The following is a 21832-nucleotide window of genomic DNA, read 5'->3' on the forward strand; positions in this document are numbered from 1 at the left end:
CTCCGCTTTTCTTCTGCACACAAGTCCCAGTTTTCTGCTGCTTTAAAGAGCCGTCGCCTGCCACGGGGCAACGGAGAAAACGACTGGGAGTTCCTTGGAGCAGCTGCCTTCCGGGTCTCCGACACAACTTCCACACACCGTCGAGACAGCCCAGCACGCGGATCATCTGCGCAAAAGAAGCTGAAGGTCCCTTTTAGGGAAAGGCCCCCATGTTCTTGGTCAAGAGGCTCCTGAGCCGTCCTTGAACCTCGACAGACTCTCGTCGCGCCCAGCAGCGACTCTCCTTAGGAGCAAGTGTGTCGAGTCGGATGCGGAAACAACCTATTCGTGGAAAGGTCGGCACTTTCCATCGACTCATTGCAAGTAAACAAGAAAGCTCTTCGAATGATTGATCGCTTTGAGACGCAGCCAGAACCCCGAGGTGGAGCCGATGGTGGCGTGACTGAATTGTGCGTCAGCTGCGTATGCTCTGCAGGCCAGTTCTCAGTCGCGCTTTCGAGCTTGCGCTTTCCATTCTTTTGTCGGTCTGTATGTACAAGCTGCCGCTGGCATCGCCACACGTCTGGGTTTTCCGGATTTCCGGGGAAAAACCGTGGATACTTGCTCTTTTTCACACGCTCAAACGACAGTGTGCCTACCGACAAAAAGATGGTAGTAGGGGTACAGCTGTGTCTGCGTGACTTGGACATCCCTGGCACCTCTATCTGCCTATACGCAATAAACGTGTACAGATGTGAAAGATTAGGTGCAAATGATATCAACACACATGACAGCGTGCCAAGGATATTGCAACTGAGGAGTCAAATTAGTCCGGGAACTGAAATTCAGCGCACATTCGCAGCCCCAGCTGCCTACGCTTGCGACACTACACTGTGACAGACACGCGCTGCTGGATCCAGTGTTCTTTACCTTCAAAGTACCTGGAGCCTCTGAGGCGTTTCCAGAATAGACAAAAACGGGCAGTCTAAAGCTCAGTGTTGCACTTTCGCAGCATTTGCCACGGTGGTTCAATGTCACATCGAGAGGGAACTCTCCTATCTCAGGAAAGGGGGGCAGATTTCTTTCGTCGTGAATTTTGCCTGCCGTACCATCATCTCAACAATAAAAACGATTTCCAAACGAAGTATCCGGTGGCGAAAGAAAGATCCTCCTTACTTCTACATAGAAAAACTATGTGCACATACATGACATATTATATATATATATATATATATATATATTTATGTTCGCATGTCTCGATATATGTGATGCAAGCATGTATTGCTACTGTATGGAAAGCGATGTTTATCTTTCCTTCGCAGTGAACTGTTTGATCCAACGATCCGATGCTCCGTACTACTGTGCATGGTAGAAACGAAACTTCTGTAGAGAGGACCTCTCTGTCCTCATCTCTATGTCTCTACGTATTTCGGTGCATGACACATCTGTATCTGTTCACACAGACCTCTATAAAAATATACGGAAACTGGTGGATCTTGTTCCGTTCCTGGGAACTGACTGCCGTCGCGATCGAAATTGCGAGGCAGCGATTCGGAGACTGCGACAGCTCAGTTCTTTCTCGCTACGCTATGCGGTGTATCCTGAGTTGCGGGTCGCAGCAGTGCGCCGGGAAGCGAACGAGATTGTAACGTAAGAGAGGTCGTAACCGAAGAGTCTCCACATGCACACAGACAGAGAGGCACTTCACAAACGTGAAGTCTCTACGCGACACGCGGAGTTCGAAGAGAGAGAAGAGCGGTTTGCAACAGCGAGAGTTCGCCAATCCAGAAGACACTTGGCTCCTTTACGCAGACGCAGGCGAGTCGGCTTCCTTCTTCAACTCCTTCATTCTTCTCTTCTCCTTCTGCGCCGCAGCCTTTGACTTGCGAGCCTCGAGCTGCTCCTGGAGGGCCTTCTCCTTCAGCTTCAAGTTCTTCTCGTTGTGGATCGCCTCGATAAGCACACGCTTGTTCTTGAACTGGTTACCCTTGCAACGCATGTACATGCTGTGGTACCTGGAAACCCAAAGACCGAGTGTACAGACACCCGAAATACATGCATCTCCGTGTACACGTCTACACATGCATACATACATATATTTATATATTTATATATATGTATCTTCTGGAAGGAAACTGTCGCAGACCCTTCGCAAAGGTAAAGCCGCATCATACACGGGTCGCTCCCTTGCCCAGCGGTCCGTCCACTCTTCTCTCTCTCTCGACACGAGGAAATGACATCTGCAGCTTCCCCAAGTCGCCGTCACATGCGCCGACTCGGATTCGCCGGACTACACAGTCGTACATCGCAGACCCGTTCCGCTGCGGTGCACCCCTGAGCCGGAAACCACCTGCCGCTCGCTGCGGCGGAGGACCTACATGTGCTTGTCGATCTTCTTGCTGTCCCTGTACTTCTTGAGGAGCCTTCTGAGCACACGCTGGCGTCTCATCCAGAGAACCTTAGCGGGGAGTCTTGCCTCTCGAGTACCCTTTCTCTTTCCCTTGCCCATGTGTCGACCTGCTCTCTTGGCCTCGTGGTACAGACGCACGCGGTAGCGCGAGTGGACGGCGACGGCCTTGCGGATAATCAAGTTGTCCTTGACCAACTTGCGGATGCTGAAGCCTGAGACACAGCCGGAAACGCAAAGACAGCAGGTGCCTCTGTCGACGCTCTCGGATGCAAAACAGCCTGCTACGTGTCTGTACGCCCCAGCAGATCGCCAGGTCCCTCAAATGGCGTACGCATGAGAACGGGTGGAACGCGGTACAAAAACCGTTTCCATTCTCCACATGTTCCGCATGCGATATTCACGCACACACACGAACATACCGATAAGCACATGGAGGTCAATCTATAAACATTGGATATACATACAACAATATGTAAAGAGAGGAGCTGGTGGTCCTACAGAGAATCCGTTAAGAGAAGAGAAACGGCCTGTGATATGAGGGGTACGGCACGCGGGTGGGGCGCCTGAAGAGGTTCGCTCAATCGAGAAGAGAGACGACGCAGGAGTCGATGTGCAGCCACGTTCCATATGAAGTCAGAAGCAACGTATCTACAGGGAGTCTCTCGAAAAATAGAGGCACCGAAAAAGACAAAATTGCCGCTTACGCGAGTTGGCCATCGAAATGTCGCTCGCTTCGTTCGGGTCCATCCAAACGCGGCGGCGGCCGCATTTGAGAATGGACGCCGCCAGGCGCTTCTGCAGTTGAAGAGACTGCAACGAGAATCCACATCCACACAGAGCCGAAAGGACAATTAAGGCAGACGGAAGAGCGGACACCGCTCCTGAACGAAGACGGCCTCCAGAAAGAGGAGAGTACGGCGAAAGAAACGGCAGCGAAAAAGAGCGATCGGGTCGGGGAGACACAGAAAATAGAAACCGTACCATTGGAGTCTAACACAGTCCACGAAAAACGCTTCCCGAATGCAGACGAGGCTATCACCCAGGTAACGCAACAGGAAAGAAAAGGTCAAGAGCGCAGTCAAAGACGCCTGCATATCCGAATCTGGGCAAAAACGAGACTTCCGATGCCCGTTCCGTGGTTTACATTCCATTTACGTAGCGAAGGGGTGCAGTCAGCATCGCGCGACCCCAGCTGCCTCCACATCGGCAGGGATGTCAGGGAACAGTGAAACAGTTCGACGAAACAACTGATCGATTTGATTCTTCCTCCTGTTGATCCCCCCGCCAGACTTCACCCACGACAAATGAATATAGAACACCCACCCGCGCCCGTCTCGCGCGCGACACAAACTGGCCCTTCCCCTTTCACTCCCCATCTCCCGCCTTTGCACACTCTTATCAAAATTGTGAATGCCGTCACCGGCGTTTCTCCGACAGTCTCAACGAAAACGGATACTGGCCGAGCGGCGGCGAGCTGCACATCGGCCTCAGCGTCTGGAGGGGCTGTATCGCGCCATACTCTCGCGAGACCCCCTGGAGCAGAGGCAGAGAGGAGGAACTCTCTGCAGAAGCTTAGCAGGACTCCCAAAGAGGAGCTACCCTCCCGCAGAAGAGGCGACAAAGAAGTGAGGAATCCACGAAAAATCCAGCAACGCACAAAACGTTATTCGCCGCACGCGGGACGCGCCATGCATGTCCGTCTCCCCATCGCGTTGTTTCTCGATTTCCCCATGCCCCACGGCCCTTCACTTTCTCCCAAGCGTCGGAAAAGACGTTGAGAGATGGGGACGATGCGAGAGCAGAGAAGACAGGAGACGAAAACGTAGATCCTGGCAGCACTCCCCGTGCAAATGCGCGGCGTACGGAACCCAGTGTGGGATGACTGCGACAGTGGCCACAGCCACGACAAAGAACTGTTCGTTTCCTCGACAGCGTGAAAGACTCACCATTTTTGACGAAGACGAAGCGGAGGACGCGCAACAGAGAAGAGAAAAAGGGTAAGTGGCTGAGGACCTGGAAATCTCTCCAAACGGAACCGGCACTGTCTCTCCAGCAGGGCGCGGCCAGTAGAGTGTATGTAGTCCGCCACACTCTACGTTTCTTGCGGGCAAAGCAGGAAGAAGAATAGCCTCCTTTCCCCCCTCTCTCTGGATCCCTCCCCTCTATCCCTGTTTCGAGTATAAGCCGAGCCTCGCAATTTTGCCACGCGAACTGCCGCCGCAAGAGTCTCGTGTGCGGCGCGCCGGTGCGCCCCAGGAACTGGAGCTACGTCCCCTTCGTCCCAGTGGTTTCTCCTAACGTCTAAATCCGCAGTGGCTGGTCCAAAAGTCCGTTTCAGCCTCTCTCCACACCTTTACGGCGAGATGATCTTGGCCATGTTCCGAGGTCATGTCCCCCTAAACAGAGACCGAGCGCGAGCTGTGACTTTAAATACCGGCGCCCCTCGAAAATAGACCGACACCCACCCAGCCGCGCGCGCATGCGTTTCTCAATGAGGCACACACACAATGATGCCACGAGACTGAGAGGCACTCGAGAGGCCATAAAATGGTTCGGGTATTCATACGCACAAATGCGCAGCCTCGCAGACACCATTTTTAGCAGCCTACCGCAAACAGACAAGCCGGATAGCCTTCATTTCGGCGAGGCTTTTTAGACCTGCAAGCGAGACGCTCACCTTTCGACACCTCGTCTTTCTATCGCCCTCGAGGTCTGCCGCCCGGGGGTTCAGCCAAGGAGAAACCAGGGCTGCCGTCGCAGCGCCAGCGGTTGTGAGGCGACGGATACACGGCGAACTCGAAGTCGGTTTTTTAGGGAGCGAGCCTGATCTCCGGCAAGGCAGCGTGGACAGCCGGTCCAGAGAGAGCTGTCGACAGGCAAGTTGCGGCAGAGCGTGAATGGGGCGCGCTCTCCGCGGTTTCCGCTGCAGTACGCTGCAGACGCAATTTGCGAATCGACAATGTGGTAGAGAGACGAAAAGCTGGCGACTGCGGTGACGTGTACCGTCGGACTTTCCAGTGCGGAACTTCTCGGTTTTTGCACACTACGTACAGGTTCTCTTTCTCGTTGGCATTATTGTTTGTGTGGGAGTTGGCGAATGCCGGTGAATCCATGCGCTGCGTTCTCGCGTCTCCTCAACGGGAGAAGCGCAACGTGAAACTACCGGGAATCGCAGTTCCCGTCCTCTGCGGATGCCGCCACTTGTTCCAGCAATTCGGCGACAGAAGGCGTCGAGAGGACGGCCACGCGCCGCGCTTGGCTTCTGAAACGAAGCAGAAGCACAGACAATTTCGTTCTGAAACTCTAGCAAAACAGGTAGGCACTGGATTGCGCACCTAAACCGTGCTTAGCACTGGTTCGGGGCTTCACTCGAACCGCCGGTTTCGAGCTTTCACTCGGGCAGTTCCTCGTGGTTCTCTCTGACTGTTGCTTCAAAGCGTTGGTCTGGCTGCCTTCTCCGTGTCCCTGCACGACGCCGTTTCTCCGATTTTCTACTGAAATCGGAAAGACCGGGAAAAACCGCGCTCTGGAGACCGCGAGAGACGAGAACCTGGAAGCGGGTGTGAGGCGGCAGACCGCGAGGGATATTTTTTCACAGTCTTCGATGACCGGCGACGTGGAATTTTCTGGCGTGAAAATGATTTGTGGAAGCGGATACGCACATCTGTTTCAGGTGTATGTACACGTGGTCTTTCTAGCCAGGAACTCACACTCTTAGCACGCGAAGTGGGGCCACACTCACCGCGGAAGAGCGCATACCAGATTTTGGCAGTTTGCTTTTTCCATTTCCCCGATTTTCCGTGTGCACCTAGCATTTCGTCGCTCGGACGTGAATGCCAGCGCGCCATACGAAATACAAAAAGCAACGGCGTCGGAAAGAGGGCCAATTCGGACCCCGAAGGGAGGGTAGCCCACTCTCTTGCCCCGCAACCCCCCTCGACCACGTAGAAAGGGCAATTTCATTGTAGTCCAGTTGCACAATCGTTTCCGCATTGTCAGTGAGTCTTCTTCCCGCATCCAGGTGGTTGCTACCGTGGAAAGGAGGTTTGTGCCGCCCCCCAGAGTCGCAGGTTCCGTCCGACGCACTCGCGCGCAGTCCAGCGGACACGTACATTTCTGTTTGCCCGCCGAGTTGCCGACCCCGACATCTTCTCCGTTCAATTTTTTTCAGAATGGATTTTCCCGTTGGCGCCTCCGTGCTGTTCCGTTCGGATTATTCCGACAGTCTCGCAGGCCTCCGACGCCGCCTGTATTCGAGCACTGTTGTCTCTTTTTTGCGTTCAGGTCATCGCCGCGGTAATCGTTTGATTCGGCCACACTGTGGTCGTCATGTCCCACAAGACCATGGCGAAGAGCGGGGGGCGTAGTACCGGCGCGGTCCGGTCGCATGACGCCGGGAGTCCTTCAGCGCCGGTCGCGTCGAAGTCGCGGCCGTGGCGTCTCGGTTGCATGGTCGTCTCGTTGGCGGCCTTCGCTGTCGCCATCTCCACGCCCTCCCTGTCTCCCGCCCCTGCGTCTCTCGCGTCTTTCTCTGGACTCCAGCCAGCCGAGGCTGCAGGGTTGGTCGCCTCAATGAAGCGCGCAGCGAACCAGGGATGGCGTACGGGAGCGCGCTGGCTATGCACGGTCTTCGGACTCCAGTACGAACACGTGAAGTCGGTGTTCCGGCGGTCCGGCCGCCACCTGGAGCTCGAGACGCTCTCGGAGGAGGTCGACCGGTACCTCCAGCTCGTCGAGGCAGCTGGTCACAACGAAGGTAACTTGCCGGACGCGTACCAGGAACGAGGTGTTCATCTGGTGCTCGCGGCGCAGGAGCTGTTCTCCCGGGTACTGGGGAAGCGGGTGGAGTTGCCGGCGCGATACAAAGCGGCCGCCCGTCGCTTTGAAGCGATGAAAAAGAAGAAGAAGGACTCCGGATCCAGGAAGGGGCCTGCGCCAGAGAGCGCGACTGAGGCGCCCGCGCCGGCAGAGCCGACGGGATCCGATGCGTCAAGCTCCGGGGCGGAGGCACGACCCCAGGCGGAGAGCCCGGCGAAGGAGGCGTCGAAACCAGAGGCGGAGGGGGTCCCGGCAGCTGCATCGAGCTTGGTGGCAGTGCCTATGCGAGACAGGGCATTCGAGGAGTCGGCAAACGAGAGGCTGCGAGCGTTGAAGGCCCGCCACGAAGCGGACGTGAGCGCGATCGTGGACGAGGCGAACACGCGACTGAAGCAGTACCAAGAGGAGCACAAGATGACGTATGACAAGAAGATCAGTCACTTGAGGGCTCAGCAGCACGCGGAGCTGGACCAGGCGCTGCGTGAGTTGCAGGAGGAGACGCTCCGGTTCGAGGACGGGAAGAAACAATACGAAGTAGTCAGCGCACTGTTGACAGAGGCGAAGGCGGGCATCGCGGTTCTTAGTGAGGGGCTGCAGTTCATCGGTGCGAACTTCTACTCCATCGACCAGCAGATCGACAAGGTCGCGGAGGAGCAGAAAGAGCTCGAGCAGGCGGACGGGGACAAGGCGATGATTCAGAAGGCGTTCCTCGTCCTCCAGCACGCGGGCCTCGCGCAGGAGCAAGGCGCGCAGGCGGCGATCGCGATCAGGACGCGTTCCGCCGAGATAGCGGATGTGGTGGCGCAGCTTGAGGAGCTCTTGAGCCGCGCAGACACCGCACTGAGTACGGCGCCAGTCGGTTCACTGTTTGAAAGTCAGCAACAGGGGTACAGCGAGTACTTGAGGTCGTACCAGGTGAACGTGGCGGAGTCGAAGGAGAAGGTGACGAGCTTCGAGCAAGAAGCGGACGCGAAGCTGCTCGCGCTGACCTACCGATTGGAGCAGCTCCAAGCGAAAGCGGTGGGGAACCTCGGAGCGGTCACGGAGAAGCTCGCGGCTGAGTACTCGATGATCCAAAACAAGGCCCAGGAACTGGAGCAAGGGTACCAGGACTTCTTCGATGCGTGCGCGCATGTCGAGGAGCAGACGTTCAACACGGCCAAGAGCGCCGTGGAGGACCGCGCAACTTTCGCGGACTTGTACAGCAGCCTCCAGGCGGAGTTCAACAACCTACAGGTGACGCTGGAGCGCCAAGGCGAGAACGTGAAGCAGCTGAACGCGGACGTCTCGAACGTGGAGAAGATTGCGGCCGTCTTCATGGAGGGCCTGAACTCGGCGCCGCTGTCCCGCGAGGCCCTCGCACAGCTGAATGCACAGCCAGTCGCGGAAATGACCCGATTTTTCTCAGGGTACAAACAGCAAGTCTCCGTGGCGTCCACGGCGCTCCACCAGCGCTATCAGACGACCCAGGACCTGCGACGGAAGCTCGACCTGCTTCACAGAGAAATTCGCGTTCTCGCCGACCCCGCGACTCTCGAGCGTCTCGAGGCCGAGGTCATGAGCCTCGTGGCGGACTTGGAGGCGAAGCAGCGCGACCAAGTTGAGGCGGACGCGGAGACGAAACAGGCGCGGGCAGTGGTCCAGACCCTGCAGAAGGACCTCCGACAACTCGAGCAACGTCTCATGACGGAGCGGCGTCTGGCGGGACGCGCAGGCCTCGCGGGCGCGGGCGCCTCGGCTGCGGGCGGGTCGCTCTTTGGAGGTATCGGCGGCACATCCGCGTCGTTCGCAGGCAGCACTTTGGGCAGCGGCTTCGGGGCTGCGAACGAGACTGTTCGAGAGCTTGAGACGCAGATCCGCCAGCTGAAGGCGCGGCTTCAGGACGCCGAGCGCGAGCTGCAGAACGTCCAGCGCCGCCTCACGCTCGTCGAGAAGGCCGTTCGGGACCTCCAGAGAGACATTGACGCGAAACGACGTATCATCGTGGAGGAGCAACAGAAACTCGACAGACTTCAACAGCTCGCGGCTGCGGTCATGGGCGGCCCAGGAAGCGGCGTGACCGGCACGCTCGCGGCAGGGTTGCGAGGCTCCGTGGCTTCGGGCTTCAGGGGGTCGATGGCTTCCGGCCTTTTCCCTGCGGGGACGATCGCTGCTGGCCTCCGAGGCGCCTCGGTCGCCGGGAGCCTGGGGGGAGTCGGCAGCCGCCTCGGGGGCTTCGCGGGCGCGTCCATGGGCCGCGGATTGGGCTCCAGAGCCGGGGGCTTTGGGGCATCCGGCGCCAGTAAAGGGCCGATCCCCAAGCCCTTCACGGGGGACAAGAACTGAGGGAGCCTGCGCACGAAGGCCGGCGATGAGCCGTGAAGTCTCGGGGGCCGGCCGGAAGTGCGAGAAGAAGGGTGTTGTAGACTTCTGAGAAAGCGCGGACGAACGCGTTCGTGGACGCTGCGTGGAAGGGAACGACATGCGTTGGCATCTCGCCTTTCTGTGCGTGGCTGCTGTCGCGTGCAGGCGCGACAAGAATGTGAAGGGGTGCTACCAGCCGGTTGACTTATGCTGAAGTGTGTCGGTGTGGTACATCCATCAAATCCAGAGCCGCACAAGACAGTCCTGGAGGCGCGAAGACGCGGCGCCGGGACATTGCGGCGGAGGCGCCGACACAAAATCGGAAAAGGGAGGGTGGGACTGAGGCGGGCGAGTCGGCGGCGAGTACAGGAAAAACGCCGAAATCCCCAGGGAACGTCTTGAAATGTGACGGGTGTAAACACAGCCCAACACACCGGTTTGAGGTTCTCTGCATGTACACGCGTTACAGTTTCGCACGTTGCTCCAATTTTGAAAAAGTGACAATGTCAGACCACGTGTCTGTATATACACACCACGAGTGGTCGCGACGAGAAAGTTCTGCCCGGGTCGCCAGTTGCGTCTCACGGTAGACGCCGTCTCTGGCAGGAGCAGATGATTGTGCTTGAGTGCTGCGACTCTGGTTTTTTCTCGCCGAAATTGGGTTTGGACCACAAATGCCGTGAGCGCGAGTAGGAGCGCCGTTACGGGTGCGAGGAAAGGAGCGAGTGACGATTAGGTGAGAAGAAAACAAGCGTTTGAGGTAAAGGGGGAGACTTATTTTTTACGGCCGAAAGGACACCGAACCCCCCCGTCCACCCTATCGTTTTATATGTCGAACAATTACTCCCGTCTGAATATGAACTCAGACACACTGTCTTTCCTTGTCCAAAATAATCGTGAAAGCATTCCACTAGACGGGCACACCACGGGTGGGATCTTCGAGCCGAAGGTATCGGACGCCGGATTCGTCTCGGGTGTTGTCATGAGGCAGGCCTGGCGAGAGGAACCGGAGGATAGTCCAAACAGTGATGGCTTCAGCGCGCCTCAGTCGAACGGATCGGACTTCCTGTAAAAAGAACCTGGGGAACGTCTGTGTGTGGATGCTTCCGAGAATGTATACCCGGGTGTTCGCATGTGCCTGCGATACCCATACATATCTATCTATCTATCTATATATATATATATATATATATACGGAATATACGGATAGATAGGGCTAGAGCTAGGTGTGGCGACACAGATTTGTGGACATTCGGTCTGAGCGAGAGGCAGCACGTTTCGCGGCTCTACCTTACGTGGTAGCAATGATGAGCTGAGGAGTCGTTGGTTATATCCATAGATACTCTTGCTGCGAGAGAGAGCATGCAGATCGGCGAAAGCCACCACTCACAAGGATCACTTTTTTCAAGAACTCAGAAGTTGCTCCGTAAGTTCGTTTCGCTCTCGGCTTTTTTCTATGGTCCTGTTCAAATACATATAATATACATATAAATATATATAGGTGCGAGCAGAAGCTGCGTGGGTGTGATACCTACGGAGTGTCACCTCCGCGGAAAACCTTTTCGGAAGAAGAGAGCACGTAAACAAGAGAAGCGCTGGTTGGATGCGCGATTCTATCTCAAAGAAAAGATGGCTCTCGCGGCAGTCCTGACTCAAACACCGGAGATGCCTTGCATTCGGCGTTCTGCCGTGTACGTACACCCTTCCACAACCCCTCTTCGTCCCCCGCGCCGCCTGCTGTTTACATCGCTTCTGATGCTTCGAAATCATACTAACAGCGAGAAAGGAAGTGTGTTCCAATGAAAAGGACTGTTTATTCGGGAAGTTAGCGTCTCACACGTATAACCGAGTAGCAACTTAGATGCAAAGATTGACATAATTAGTCCTTGCATTGTTTGAACCTACTTGACTCCTCAGTTTTAAGTTAGGGAGCCCTTGGTTGACACCATGTACCCCACCACGATCCTCCTCTCGACCCGACTGTATACACAAACGCCTACGCAACAACGTACATATATATATATATATATATATATGAAAATATATGCATATGTAGATATATATATATATGTCGATCTGCGTTGGAGGCACCTGCATACAGCTGTCATTTAGCCTTTGAGGTGGAATGCGCTTTTGACAACATCTGTGTCAGTGATGTCCCACAGAACGACGCAATTGCCGCCGAAGCCGAGGACATTAGGTAGATCTTCATTGCTTTGGCAGCAGTACAGAGGGCCCTGCAAGAAGAAAAACACCGCAGAGACCCGCGCGAACTTGAGGCGAAGCGCGAGACTCGTGTGTAAGCCGACGAAGAGTTGAGCAGAGCCCCACAGCTGTTTCGAAATGCCGACGGCGTTTGTTTCTCCGTTCTTCACAGAATCAGCAGAACAAAAAACCAATTTGTTGCTTGCCAGATATCACGTCGTACCATCGACCAACGAAACAGAGAAAAGGAAGCGGCGCATTCCAAATACAACTCCGACACCAATCCATGAATCACTATATAGAAACGCATGCATGCATATATGTGTGTATTTATTTGCGTCGGTGTGAACGTGAATCCATATACACACATAAATCTGTATGTACATGCATATGGAGAGAGAGCTTGTTGCAACCTTTTGCCCATGCAGCAGACTAAGTGGTGCAGTGAGACTTACTCCTTTTAAGTCTCTTTCAAAAACAAGAGAGGGAGCACCCGACTTGTTTGCCGCAGAGCCGCAGGTTGCAGAAACTTCAGCTTCCGCGACCCCCGAGGCCGCGCCCGTGACATGCCAAAGTTTCGCCACTCCGTCGATGCCACTCGTTACCATCAAGTCTTTGATGCTGCTGTCGGCGAGACCGGAGGCGGCGCCTTTGTGGGCCCGCAGAGACCAGACGAGGGCGGCGTTTGCAGCTTTAGAGTCCTTCGACGAGGCCGAGGAGTTCGACAGCTTGCGAACGTCGATGCAGCAAATGCTGCCGTCTTCCGCAGACGCCTAAAGACGCGCGAGGCCCACATTCCAGAAACCCAGAAAACATGTCCAACGTAAACGCGGGGGGTATCGACACACAAAACCTCCACCAGTCGCAGGTAGCATCCATCACGTCGCGGTGTCTGTACACTCTACCGTGCCTCTGCAAAGGGGGCTTCTCCCCAGAGGTCGAGCGATCAATGAGCAATACAAGAAACATTCAACACTTTAGCTCCCCGCGAGAGAACGGTCACCGTCACACCAGAACCCTAGCCTTTCTACGAATGCATAAACGCACACCCTGTGGTGCAGATGAATACAGATATACATATATATATATATATATAAGTATGATGTATCCGTTTCGGTATTTGTTTGCATGCGCTACGTGTCTGAATGAACGTTTCATTTGTTTGCACGTTCGTCTGGTCCCACATGCCCCCGTGTGGCTTCGTTGTGTCTTCAGATGTCCGAGTCTGGGTCTGAGGCGCCCCTCTCTGAAAAAGGTTTGGCTCTGGGCCGATGAGCTGGAAACACAGAGAGGCCGCGACTGCATGCAGAGATGGAATTTCCTTGGGACCAGAGGTGGCGGTCACGAGCCATCGAGGATTACCCAGAAATTCATTGGCCGATGTCGGTCCCAGCAGCAGGCCTCTGCGTCTGCCTTCAGAGGCGCGTACATCTGCAAAGGCAATTCACAAGCCGCCGAGTTCGCGGTCGCGTTTCCATGTTATGAAACGGCATTGAACAGATAAAAACAACACAGCCAGAAAGCCGCGTCCTCAAAGCAGAAACTGCACATCTTTCACTCGCTTCAGAACATCAGCTTTGCCTGAGAGCCGTCACTTCGTTTTCTGACTTCTTCCTGTCGTTTCTCCGTTTCCCCCTTCCTGCATGTCCCTCTCTGTCGTTCCTTTCATCCACGTCGCTCTCTGTTTCTGCCTCCTCCTTTCAGTGTCCTTCTTTGTCACTTCATTTCCTCCTCTCTGTTGCTCAGTGCCTCAAGGGTCCCTTCTGCCTGTCCCCTCTTCTTCTTTGGCGGTCAATGTTTAAGCCTCACCACACTGTCAGGTTTTCGCACGTCAACGAGAGCGGCGCGGCGGTCGTACGAAGCCGAGAGAAGCACCGCCTCTTCCACTGGGTGCCAGCGCAGCGCTTGGACCTGCATATGCAACATTTCGTCGAAGAAAGTGGAAGACGTTAGACTCACAGAGCGCGCGCGACTCTCAACAGAGTGACGAAGCAAACGGCGAAACCAAAAGAGCTTCCTAACGAGATCAACGAAGAGAAGCGACAGCAACGCTGAGGCTGTAGAGAAGGACAGAGGACAGGCAGCAGTCGCGAGGAGACATCACCGAGGACATCGAGAGAACCACAGGCAGACAGACATGCAGAGAGATGTAGAAAGAGATACACAACGGTAGAGGAAGAGAGAGAGCGGTGGCACAGATTGATTCGTGTAGTCAGAGGTGGAAACATAGAGAGGTGAAGAGAGACACAGATACACAGAACTGCGTAGGCGTTAAACTGCGAGAAAGAGAGAGCGAGGTGGAGGAGGATACGGAGATGATGAGAGAAAGATAGAGAGAGATAGAGAGGTCGCGACAGAGACAAAACAGGGGTAGAAAAAGAGACAGGGGTGGATAGAGAGAGGCACGGAGACATGGATAGATAAACAGATGGAGATGAACACAGAATAGAGAGAAAGGAGGATAGAAAGATCAGGATAGAGCGATGAAGAGATAAACATAGATGACAACAAAGAGCGAAATGGGGGAGACAGAGAGAGATAAGCACAACCACACCACGGAGCAGTGAGACGACGGGTACGCATCGAGAGGCGTATCGACGAAGGCGGAGAGAGAACAAATGAAACCGACATGAAAATGGAAAAGAAAGCTGCACGCCGAATCGTCGCGAGTACGGTTGAGCGCCTGGAGGCGCAACTGCGTCAGAAGCTTCTTGTTTGCTGTCTCTGACCTTGTTCTGATGATGCCGGTATGTGTGGAGACATGCGCCATTCGTCAGGTCCCAGAGCCGCACTGTTTCATCTGCGGATCCACTCGCGAGGATCTGACTGAGAACGAAAAGCGAGTCCGAGAGAGACGGATCGTTACTGGTCACAGTAGCCAGGGTCGTTGCCACTCACACAGCAGCAGACCGAGGCTGCGGCAGACTACCTCCTAAGCAAGCGTAGACGAGACTGGAAAAATCAACTACTCAGGAGACCCCAAGGCGAGTACGCGAAGGTCCGCGACAACCGTCAAGACAAAGGAGCGAATTTTAAAAACCTCACAACGCCACTTAGTTTTAGTGCACATCTACACATATACTTCTCCAGATTCCAAGAAATATACATATATATATATATATATACATATTATATATATGTATATATATAATATGTATATATATATATATGTCGATTAATAGATACGTCAGTGGATAAGTAAATGCATGTAATTGAGGGGGTGAATTGAGACCGCGTGAGGTCTTCTTTCTCCCCGTCTGTTTCGTTCTTGTCGGTATTTCGTTCTGGTCCGCCGTTCCTGAAATTTACCTTTTGATGGGAGAGACATGGAGACACATGACAGGGCCTTCGTGCGAGTCGTTGCTCTCGGTGCTGTGAGTGGAGGCGGCGCTTCCCTGCGCCTCGCCACTCTGCGTCTGCTTCTGCCGTCTTTTCTTCTTGTCTCCGCGCCCGCGCTTCAGAGCCGTTTCCTTCTTCTTGCCGAGTGTACAGACAGCGTCGACGCGGTCCAAGACATCCAAATTCCAAATGCTGATTTCGGGATCGAACGAACCGCTCGCGACCAGGTTCGCCTGGCCGCCGGTCGCAGGGCTCGTGCTCAGCCACTCGAGGCAAAGGGGGAAGCCTCCCGTCTAGTGAAGGCGCATAAATCAGAGAAGAGCACAGGTAGAGAAGGCATGGGGAGAAGCGATGGAGATGAAGGAAGCGAAGAGAGAAGCAAGCGGCAGAAAGCAGGAAGAAGAGGGAAGCACTCGAACTCTCGGCAGAACGCCTCCACCTTGCTTCGTGAACAGAAGGGAGCTTGAAAGAATCGGCCCTCGCTCCCGTTTCCCTCCCCGTCATCGCTCCTTACCAGAATATCGTGGTGCACATAGAAGCTCCCTCTGTCTTCATCGTAGACGTACACCTCCAGAGAGCTGAAATCGTGCTCAGCAGTGGCGGCGACGAGAATGAGATCTGTCGGAAGAATGATGTTTGCTTCTTCTTCGTCACTGTCTTCCTCTCCCATCTGAAGGTACGGGTCGTTCAGCGTCGCGGCGCCATCTTCCTTCAAGACGCCGAAGAACTGCGAGCCTGGACAGAGTCGCACAGTCCAGAGGCGGAGCATAAACGGCGCGAACGAGAGGCAAGCCGGGAACGCCCAAGCAGCGCCAGCAAGACCAACCAACGCCTCCGTTGCGCAGAGAAGACATGCGGAAGGTAAGAAGGGAAGAGAGTCTTGCCATACACGGAGCGCCCCAGACACGAACACACAGAGACAGCGGGAGAGAGAGGTGAGAAGTTTTGGGGGGGGAAAAACAGCGACGAGGGAGTAGGACGAGAAGAGAACAGAGACAGGCGGAAAGTGGTGGAACTGGGAACAAAGCAAAAGAATCGGAGAAGCTGTCTCACCTTCCTCTTCTTCGTCGTCGTCCATGTCTACATCTTGTTCAGCTTCTCTCTCGCCGCCCTGACACTCAGCTTCGTCGTCCGCTGAGCTCTCGCCATCATCATCCTCCCATTCTGCTTCGGCTTCTTCCCTGTCGGGGGGCGGCGCGCGGCCTCGCTCTTTTTCAGACGATGCCCTCGAGTTCCCTTGCTTTCTGCTCTTGATCAAAGTATCTTTCAAGCTACGCAACTCCGACAGCTCCTGAGACGCGAGAACGTAAGACGTCGGATTCAGTGCAGCCTTGCCGCGAGGAACCCAGCACACAGCGCTGATCGTGCTCCGCGACTCTGTAGCCATGGTGGAAGGAGAGAAAGCGAAGAGAGAGAAGAGGAGGAGGAAAGGGGAAGGAGAGAAAGCGAAGAGAGAGAAGAGGAAGAGGGATAAGGCAGAGAGAGAAAAGAAGAGAAAGGAAAGAGATGGAAGAAGGAAATGCAGAGAATGCCAAAGGAGAGACAATAAAGAGACAAAGCAGGCAGAGGATCTTGGAGCGGGGAGAAGACTCGGGAGCGACAGGACAGGGAATGAGATGACTATCTTCGCGTCTCTTCGTTTCTGAGAAAACAGAACTGGGTCCCGGTGAAGAGACACAAAGTGGAAAAAGGAAAGACAAAAAGAGTCAACACTCGTAGCCCCACACCCATGGGGTCCTTGGCCTCGAGTGCCTCCACTGTTTTTCTTTCTCTGGCGCGGCACCCTGGAAAGGAAAGAAAACAAGAGGGAAACGAAACAGAAAACTGGAACGAGGAAACAAAAAAAGGAAAAGCCTCGTTGGCGCCGGCGAATCAGAACTCGACCTCAAGAGCCACTCTGACGGAGCGCGCGACCGTCGCGACGCCCTGCGAAGGAGAGTCTGGAAGAAAGAAAAGAAAAGAGCAAGAGGGAAATTGACGGAGAATCAGTGGCTCTGAAGAAGAGTGGAAAAGAGAACAGAACAGGGACGAGAGACGGGCAGGTTGAGAAAGCGGAGCTGGCGACCGGTGCATGCGCTCAGAGAGAAAGAGTCATGTTTTCTCTCGCGCTGCTGCTCTTTGCACATCATCTCCAGCAGACGACATCTCTGGAGAAAACGCAGGAAGACCAGGCAACACTGTACAGGCAATCTCTTTGTCTTGGTGCTCTTGTCGCCTTCTTCATTCTTGTCTTTGCCGCGGTTTCTCTCCGACATCTCGGATTCTTGTTCCCCCTCGAGTTCTCTCTTGTCCTCATTCTTGTTAGGTCTTGTTTTCCCTCTCGTGTTCTCTCTTATTCGCTCTAGTTCTTTGTCTTGTCCTCTCTCCTCTTTTCTCTCCTGTTTTCCCTCTCTTGTTCTCTCTCTTGTTCTCTTTCTTGTTCTCTCTCTTCTCTCTCTTGTTCGCGTCTGCTTTTCACCATCTTCATCCTTGGCATCCTCGCTTCTCTCCTTCGAGGCGTACGCTTCCTCTTCTTCGTCTGCCTGTTTCTGCTCTTCTTCACTGCCAAGAAAGAGGAAGAAAAAGTCCAGCTGCTTATCTTTTTTCGACTGCCTCTCTGCTGCAGTCGTTGGGAGAGCTCCGGTTCTTCTCTGTTGTCTGTGCCCTTCTTATTCTTCGTTCCCCGTTTCCGTCTTTTCGCCCTCTCGCGAGGGTCTCTCGCATGTTCGACGTCTCCTCTTTCTTCTCTCTTCTCTCCTCCGTCTCTGTCTCCCATTCTCCACGTTCCTTTCGCTTCTTTCTCTCTGCGTCTGCCCCACCCTCCGGTCTTTTTCCTTCTTAGGCGCCGGAGTCCTTTCGCCTCTCTTCGTTGTCTTTCTTCTCCCTCCTCCTTTCGTTATCTTCCTTACTCTTCTTCCTCCACGACCTCTTCTTTCTCTCCCCTTTCTTCCTTCTCTTCTCCTTTTCTTCTCCGTTGCCTCTCCTGTTTTCTGCGTTCGTCTTGACCATGTCGCGCCTCTACGCGAGCATCAAAGGCCGCGACACCTACTACGATCGCCGGACGGCGAGGAGCAAAGAGGACTGGCAGGAGAAAGTTTCGCGTTCCTGCGTCGTGTACGTTGGAAACTTGAACTTTTCTACGACAGAAGATGAGCTCTACGAAGTACGTTTGCTTGCATCGCAGGGTTGCTAAGAAACGCACCTCGTCAACAGACAAGCGTTTCCTCTTTTTCACGGCGTCCTTTCGTCTCCTTCATCTCAACGATGCGAAGGTTGTCTCTTCGGTCTCCGTGTTGGCCATCTTGCTGTCTTTTTCTCTCTCCTCTCGCGCCTCTCTTCGGATGATGCTCTTGCGGGTCGTCTTCTTCTGGGTCTCCTCCAGACGCGCCCCTTTTCCTTCCTTCGTCCCGCCTCTATGCCTGCATGTCTGCTTTCTTCCTTTTTCTATCCAGCTCCCCTCGTTTCTCTCCCCGTCCTTGCTGCTCCTCTGTCTTCCACACTCTCTTCTTCTCTGCAGTGTCTCTTTGCGTGAGGCAGTGTCCTAGGAGATAAACTCTGGAAGTAGCATTTTCATCGACAGCTGCGAAGTGACGGGTGTCTCCAGATTCCGCAGTCTCTCCCCGTTCTCCGTCTCACATCTCTCCCCCATTCGGCGTCTCCTTCGGTGGCGTTCTTTCCTCGTCAGGTCTTCAGCCAGGCAGGCCTGATTCGCCGAGTGGTGATGGGTCTGAACAGGCAAACGCGCGCGCCCTGCGGATTCGCCTTCGTCGAGTTCTTTCGTCCGCAGTCCGCGCAGATCGCAGTCGCCGTTCTGAATGGATGTTCCTGCGATGGACGTGTGATTCGCGTAGACGCAGACAGTGGCGAAGACATCGACGGAGACCGGAAATACGGACGAGGTGAGAGGGAACACGGAGAGAGAAAGAGAACGACAGAAAAAAGAGAGGAATGGAGATCCAGGTGAGGGAGGCAGAGGTCGCGGACTCGGGTCCTCGAAAAGGGGGCAGCAAGAGAGAAAGGACAAGACAGAGAAGAGCTGAAGCCGTGTGAGAAAACGAGGGACAAAGGCAGGTAGAAGGAGAGAGAGGAAAGAGATCCGACGCGACCGGAACATCCCACCAGAGGGACAGCTGGAAAGAGACACTCAGAGACGGAAGAACTCGACAATGCATCCTCGGTGTCTGCGGCTCATAGCACGACTTGCCGCGTGGAGGTCTGCATCTGTAGAGAGCGAGAAAGCGACTGAAGACAGCGGAAGTCCAGATTGATAGACGTAGACACCTACAGATGCATAGGTTCGACGCAGGCCCACAACCGCAGACAGGCATGGACCTGTTTGTGTGCGACTTCGCGACGCTTCATACGTCTGAAGGCCAGCGAAAGCTTTCCATTCATCGTTTATGTTTGGATAATCAACTTTTGTGTACGAGCGGTCCAAGTACGTGGTACCGGTTTTTGGTAGCGCGTCATCCGATGAAGGAGGAAGAGACCTGTAAAGACCAGAACTTATTTTGCGCAGGAAACGAGTGTGGTTGAGTTTGAGAACTATCGGCTCGCCAGCAGTATCCTGTGTCCTGTTAGTCTGCACGGCATCCCTGCGTCGTAGTCTCTCTCTCTATCTCTATCAACGATAGCGAGTCTCTTTTCCCCCACAAGATCGAGGGAGTTGAACTCGAGGTGCCGTTGCTCCACAACAGCATGCGTCTTAGAGCAGCCACTGTCCCTTGCCTGACTGTCGGATTGGGCCTGTGTTTATACTCAGCCACCAGGGGATTTGTTGGTATTAATGCCTTTGCAGGATTCACCGGTCGACAGTGGCGCGACGAGTATCGCGAGGAGTACGATGTCGGTCGAGGAGGCGAAGGCCGTAAACGGTCACGGGAAGAACAAGCGCTGGAAACTCCTGTTGTGTATGCGCCGATGCATGCGATGCCAGGCGCGGCAGGCCTGTTCCCAGCGCAGCCTGTCGCGGGCGCCTTTGTCTCGGTGTCGAGTGACAATTTGCCTCCGTGGTCTCGAGTAGTGAAAGCGAGGACAGTTGCAAGCGTCCCGCCTCCGCCCCCTGGAGTTCTCTCGACAGAGGCGTTTGCGTTGGGGGTCCAGGCAGGCGCGCCAAGCGCAGGCAGCGCCGCGTTTGGGTCGTATCTGCAGCTGGTTGGAAATGCGCAGACTGGAGGCAACTCGCGCAGAAACGCGAGAGAAAACAATCCGTTTGCAGGTGCAGGCACCGGATTCTTCAAGGGTCCAGGCCGCAAAGGCGCGGGGCGAAGGCGATGAGTCCGCCAAGAACAGAAAGCGAAGACAGAAGATGAGAGTCAGGGAAGGGAAAAGAGGTAGTGAAGAACGTAGGAAAGACGGTCAAGGAAGCGGAGACGAACAACATGTAAGGATAGTGCAAAGGAACAGGAAAGCAGAGCAGAAGACGATCACGGAAAACAGGGGGAAGATTGAAGCGAACGACGACATAGCAGACCCAGTGAAGGAAGTTGGGGAGATAGGCGCGTCTCTGCGTTTCGTGTGCAAGAGTAGGCGACGCTGAGGATCAACAGACAGGAATCCAGGTAGCGAGAAGTCGCGGAAAAAAGAAACAGGGTGCTTGTGAAAAGAGTCGTCTCGGAAGACTGCAGGGATAACTCTCGCCTGTCAAGTCCCGTACGGGGTAGTAACACGGTGCCCGAACGAGGGAAATCGAACGCGTTCAGAATGTCCTATTAGCGTCTATGGTGAACCTCTCCTTTTGGGTTCTGAAACGGGAGGTAAACCTCCATCTTATGAACATCGCTTAGCTCGCTGACATCCGAGAAAAGAATGGAAAAGAGAATCTGAACGCCTTCTCGGTCTTCGGTCAGAGCAGCAACTACGTTGTGAGAAGCAAAGGAGCCGCAGCACGCGGAATAATAGAAACCAACGAACAATTCTGGAGGAGAAACTCGGATCAAGTTCAGTGCGAATGACGCAGTGCTCTGAGTGTGGTATTTAGTGGGGTGTGACACTGTGTCGTTAGGCACTTGTTTCCGGGTTCTACAACCTGAGTGTCTGTGTGGACTGGTTACGATTGCACTTTAGCCTCACTCGTTTTCAAACTGACATTTCGCGAACTCTCAAAATCGAACGTTTTGACTTCAGAACGCTAAGAACCTTCGCCTTGTGTCTGTTTTCCCGATACACATGCTCTCCAGTTTCCTTCGACTAGGTTAGACGCGCCCAGCAGAAAGACTTCTGTTTTGGCGCCCGCAATTCTGCGCTGAAGTGCATGCTGAAATTCGTATCTGTGCAGTGGGGGAAGTGTTTTTTCACCTTCTCTCTGCCCGATAGAAAATCGTCGGTCGGCGCTCTTTCGCGCGAGCAGTCCCTTGGTTTCCATTTTCTGTCGGAGGACAACAGTGGAGATGTTGTAGAATGAGGTCGACGACGGGTGTTTAGGGTGCCTCTGTTTACACGCTTTGGAAGCAGAACGTCAGAAAGACTGTATGTGGATTGCGCCTTTAAACGAATAAGACTCCGCGGTGTGAACGTTTGCTTCGCTTTATTCTACGAGTCACTTTCTCGGATGGAGAGAAACGAAAGTTACACTCGAGCTAGCATAAAACTGTGGCGTACTAAACAGGCTCGGCCAGTTCCGACATTTATCATCGTCCCGAGATCCTAAACTATAAAAACTATTGCTTCGGCAAATGCCGTCAGGAAGCACATCAATACACAAAACAATATGTGCTTGGATTCCGTAAGCCGCAGTACGAGAACCGGCATGCCAACATG

At 54.3% G+C, this 21832-nt stretch overlaps 4 protein-coding genes across 4 annotated transcripts; 2 read left to right on the plus strand and 2 right to left on the minus strand.

Moving 5' to 3' along the window:
- Nucleotides 1–1408: 1408 nt before the first annotated feature.
- Nucleotides 1409–4907, minus strand: RPL19 (ribosomal protein RPL19). The gene is made up of 4 exons (XM_002368337.2): nucleotides 4336–4907; nucleotides 3094–3199; nucleotides 2358–2601; nucleotides 1409–1994 (listed from the first exon to the last, which is right to left on the minus strand). The coding sequence occupies exons 1-4, from the start codon at nucleotides 4336–4338 to the stop codon at nucleotides 1784–1786; spliced, it is 564 nt and encodes a 187-aa protein (XP_002368378.1). The 5' UTR covers nucleotides 4339–4907; the 3' UTR covers nucleotides 1409–1783.
- On the plus strand, nucleotides 4702–11547 carry TGME49_289540 (hypothetical protein). Its single transcript, XM_002368338.2, has 2 exons — nucleotides 4702–5704; nucleotides 6674–11547. The coding sequence occupies exon 2, from the start codon at nucleotides 6719–6721 to the stop codon at nucleotides 9530–9532; it is 2814 nt and encodes a 937-aa protein (XP_002368379.1). The 5' UTR covers nucleotides 4702–5704; nucleotides 6674–6718; the 3' UTR covers nucleotides 9533–11547.
- On the minus strand, nucleotides 10754–17162 carry TGME49_289550 (WD domain, G-beta repeat-containing protein). Its single transcript, XM_002368339.2, has 8 exons — nucleotides 16148–17162; nucleotides 15609–15829; nucleotides 15065–15387; nucleotides 14485–14581; nucleotides 13565–13666; nucleotides 13118–13186; nucleotides 12211–12528; nucleotides 10754–11787 (listed from the first exon to the last, which is right to left on the minus strand). The coding sequence occupies exons 1-8, from the start codon at nucleotides 16479–16481 to the stop codon at nucleotides 11659–11661; spliced, it is 1593 nt and encodes a 530-aa protein (XP_002368380.1). The 5' UTR covers nucleotides 16482–17162; the 3' UTR covers nucleotides 10754–11658.
- Nucleotides 17163–17261: 99 nt separating this feature from the next.
- TGME49_289560 (RNA recognition motif-containing protein) lies at nucleotides 17262–21832 on the plus strand. Its single transcript, XM_002368340.2, has 3 exons — nucleotides 17262–18236; nucleotides 18759–18972; nucleotides 19872–21832. Exons 1-3 carry the CDS (start codon nucleotides 18081–18083, stop codon nucleotides 20348–20350), a joined length of 849 nt encoding a protein of 282 aa, XP_002368381.1. The 5' UTR covers nucleotides 17262–18080; the 3' UTR covers nucleotides 20351–21832.

This window comes from Toxoplasma gondii, chromosome IX (assembly GCF_000006565.2).
Source record: "Toxoplasma gondii ME49 chromosome IX, whole genome shotgun sequence".
NCBI lineage: Eukaryota > Apicomplexa > Conoidasida > Eucoccidiorida > Sarcocystidae > Toxoplasma > Toxoplasma gondii.

Excerpts from the sequence above, each read along its gene's own strand:
- TGME49_289550 (XM_002368339.2), bottom strand. The coding sequence starts at position 16,481 with ATGGCTACAGAGTCGCGGAGCACGATCAGCGCTGTGTGCTGGGTTCCT. Across the intron at positions 13,667-14,484 it reads ACCGGCATCATCAGAACAAG|GTCCAAGCGCTGCGCTGGCA; the intron begins GTCAGAGACAGC and ends TTGCATATGCAG. Across the intron at positions 11,788-12,210 it reads TTGAAAGAGACTTAAAAGGA|GGCCCTCTGTACTGCTGCCA; the intron begins GTAAGTCTCACT and ends TTCTTCTTGCAG.
- TGME49_289560 (XM_002368340.2), top strand. The coding sequence starts at position 18,081 with ATGTCGCGCCTCTACGCGAGCATCAAAGGCCGCGACACCTACTACGAT. Across the intron at positions 18,237-18,758 it reads CAGAAGATGAGCTCTACGAA|GTCTTCAGCCAGGCAGGCCT; the intron begins GTACGTTTGCTT and ends TTTCCTCGTCAG. Across the intron at positions 18,973-19,871 it reads AGACCGGAAATACGGACGAG|GATTCACCGGTCGACAGTGG; the intron begins GTGAGAGGGAAC and ends ATGCCTTTGCAG.
- TGME49_289540 (XM_002368338.2), top strand. The coding sequence starts at position 6,719 with ATGTCCCACAAGACCATGGCGAAGAGCGGGGGGCGTAGTACCGGCGCG.
- RPL19 (XM_002368337.2), bottom strand. Across the intron at positions 2,602-3,093 it reads CATTTCGATGGCCAACTCGC|GCTTCAGCATCCGCAAGTTG; the intron begins GTAAGCGGCAAT and ends GCTGTGTCTCAG. Across the intron at positions 1,995-2,357 it reads AAGAAGATCGACAAGCACAT|GTACCACAGCATGTACATGC; the intron begins GTAGGTCCTCCG and ends TTGGGTTTCCAG.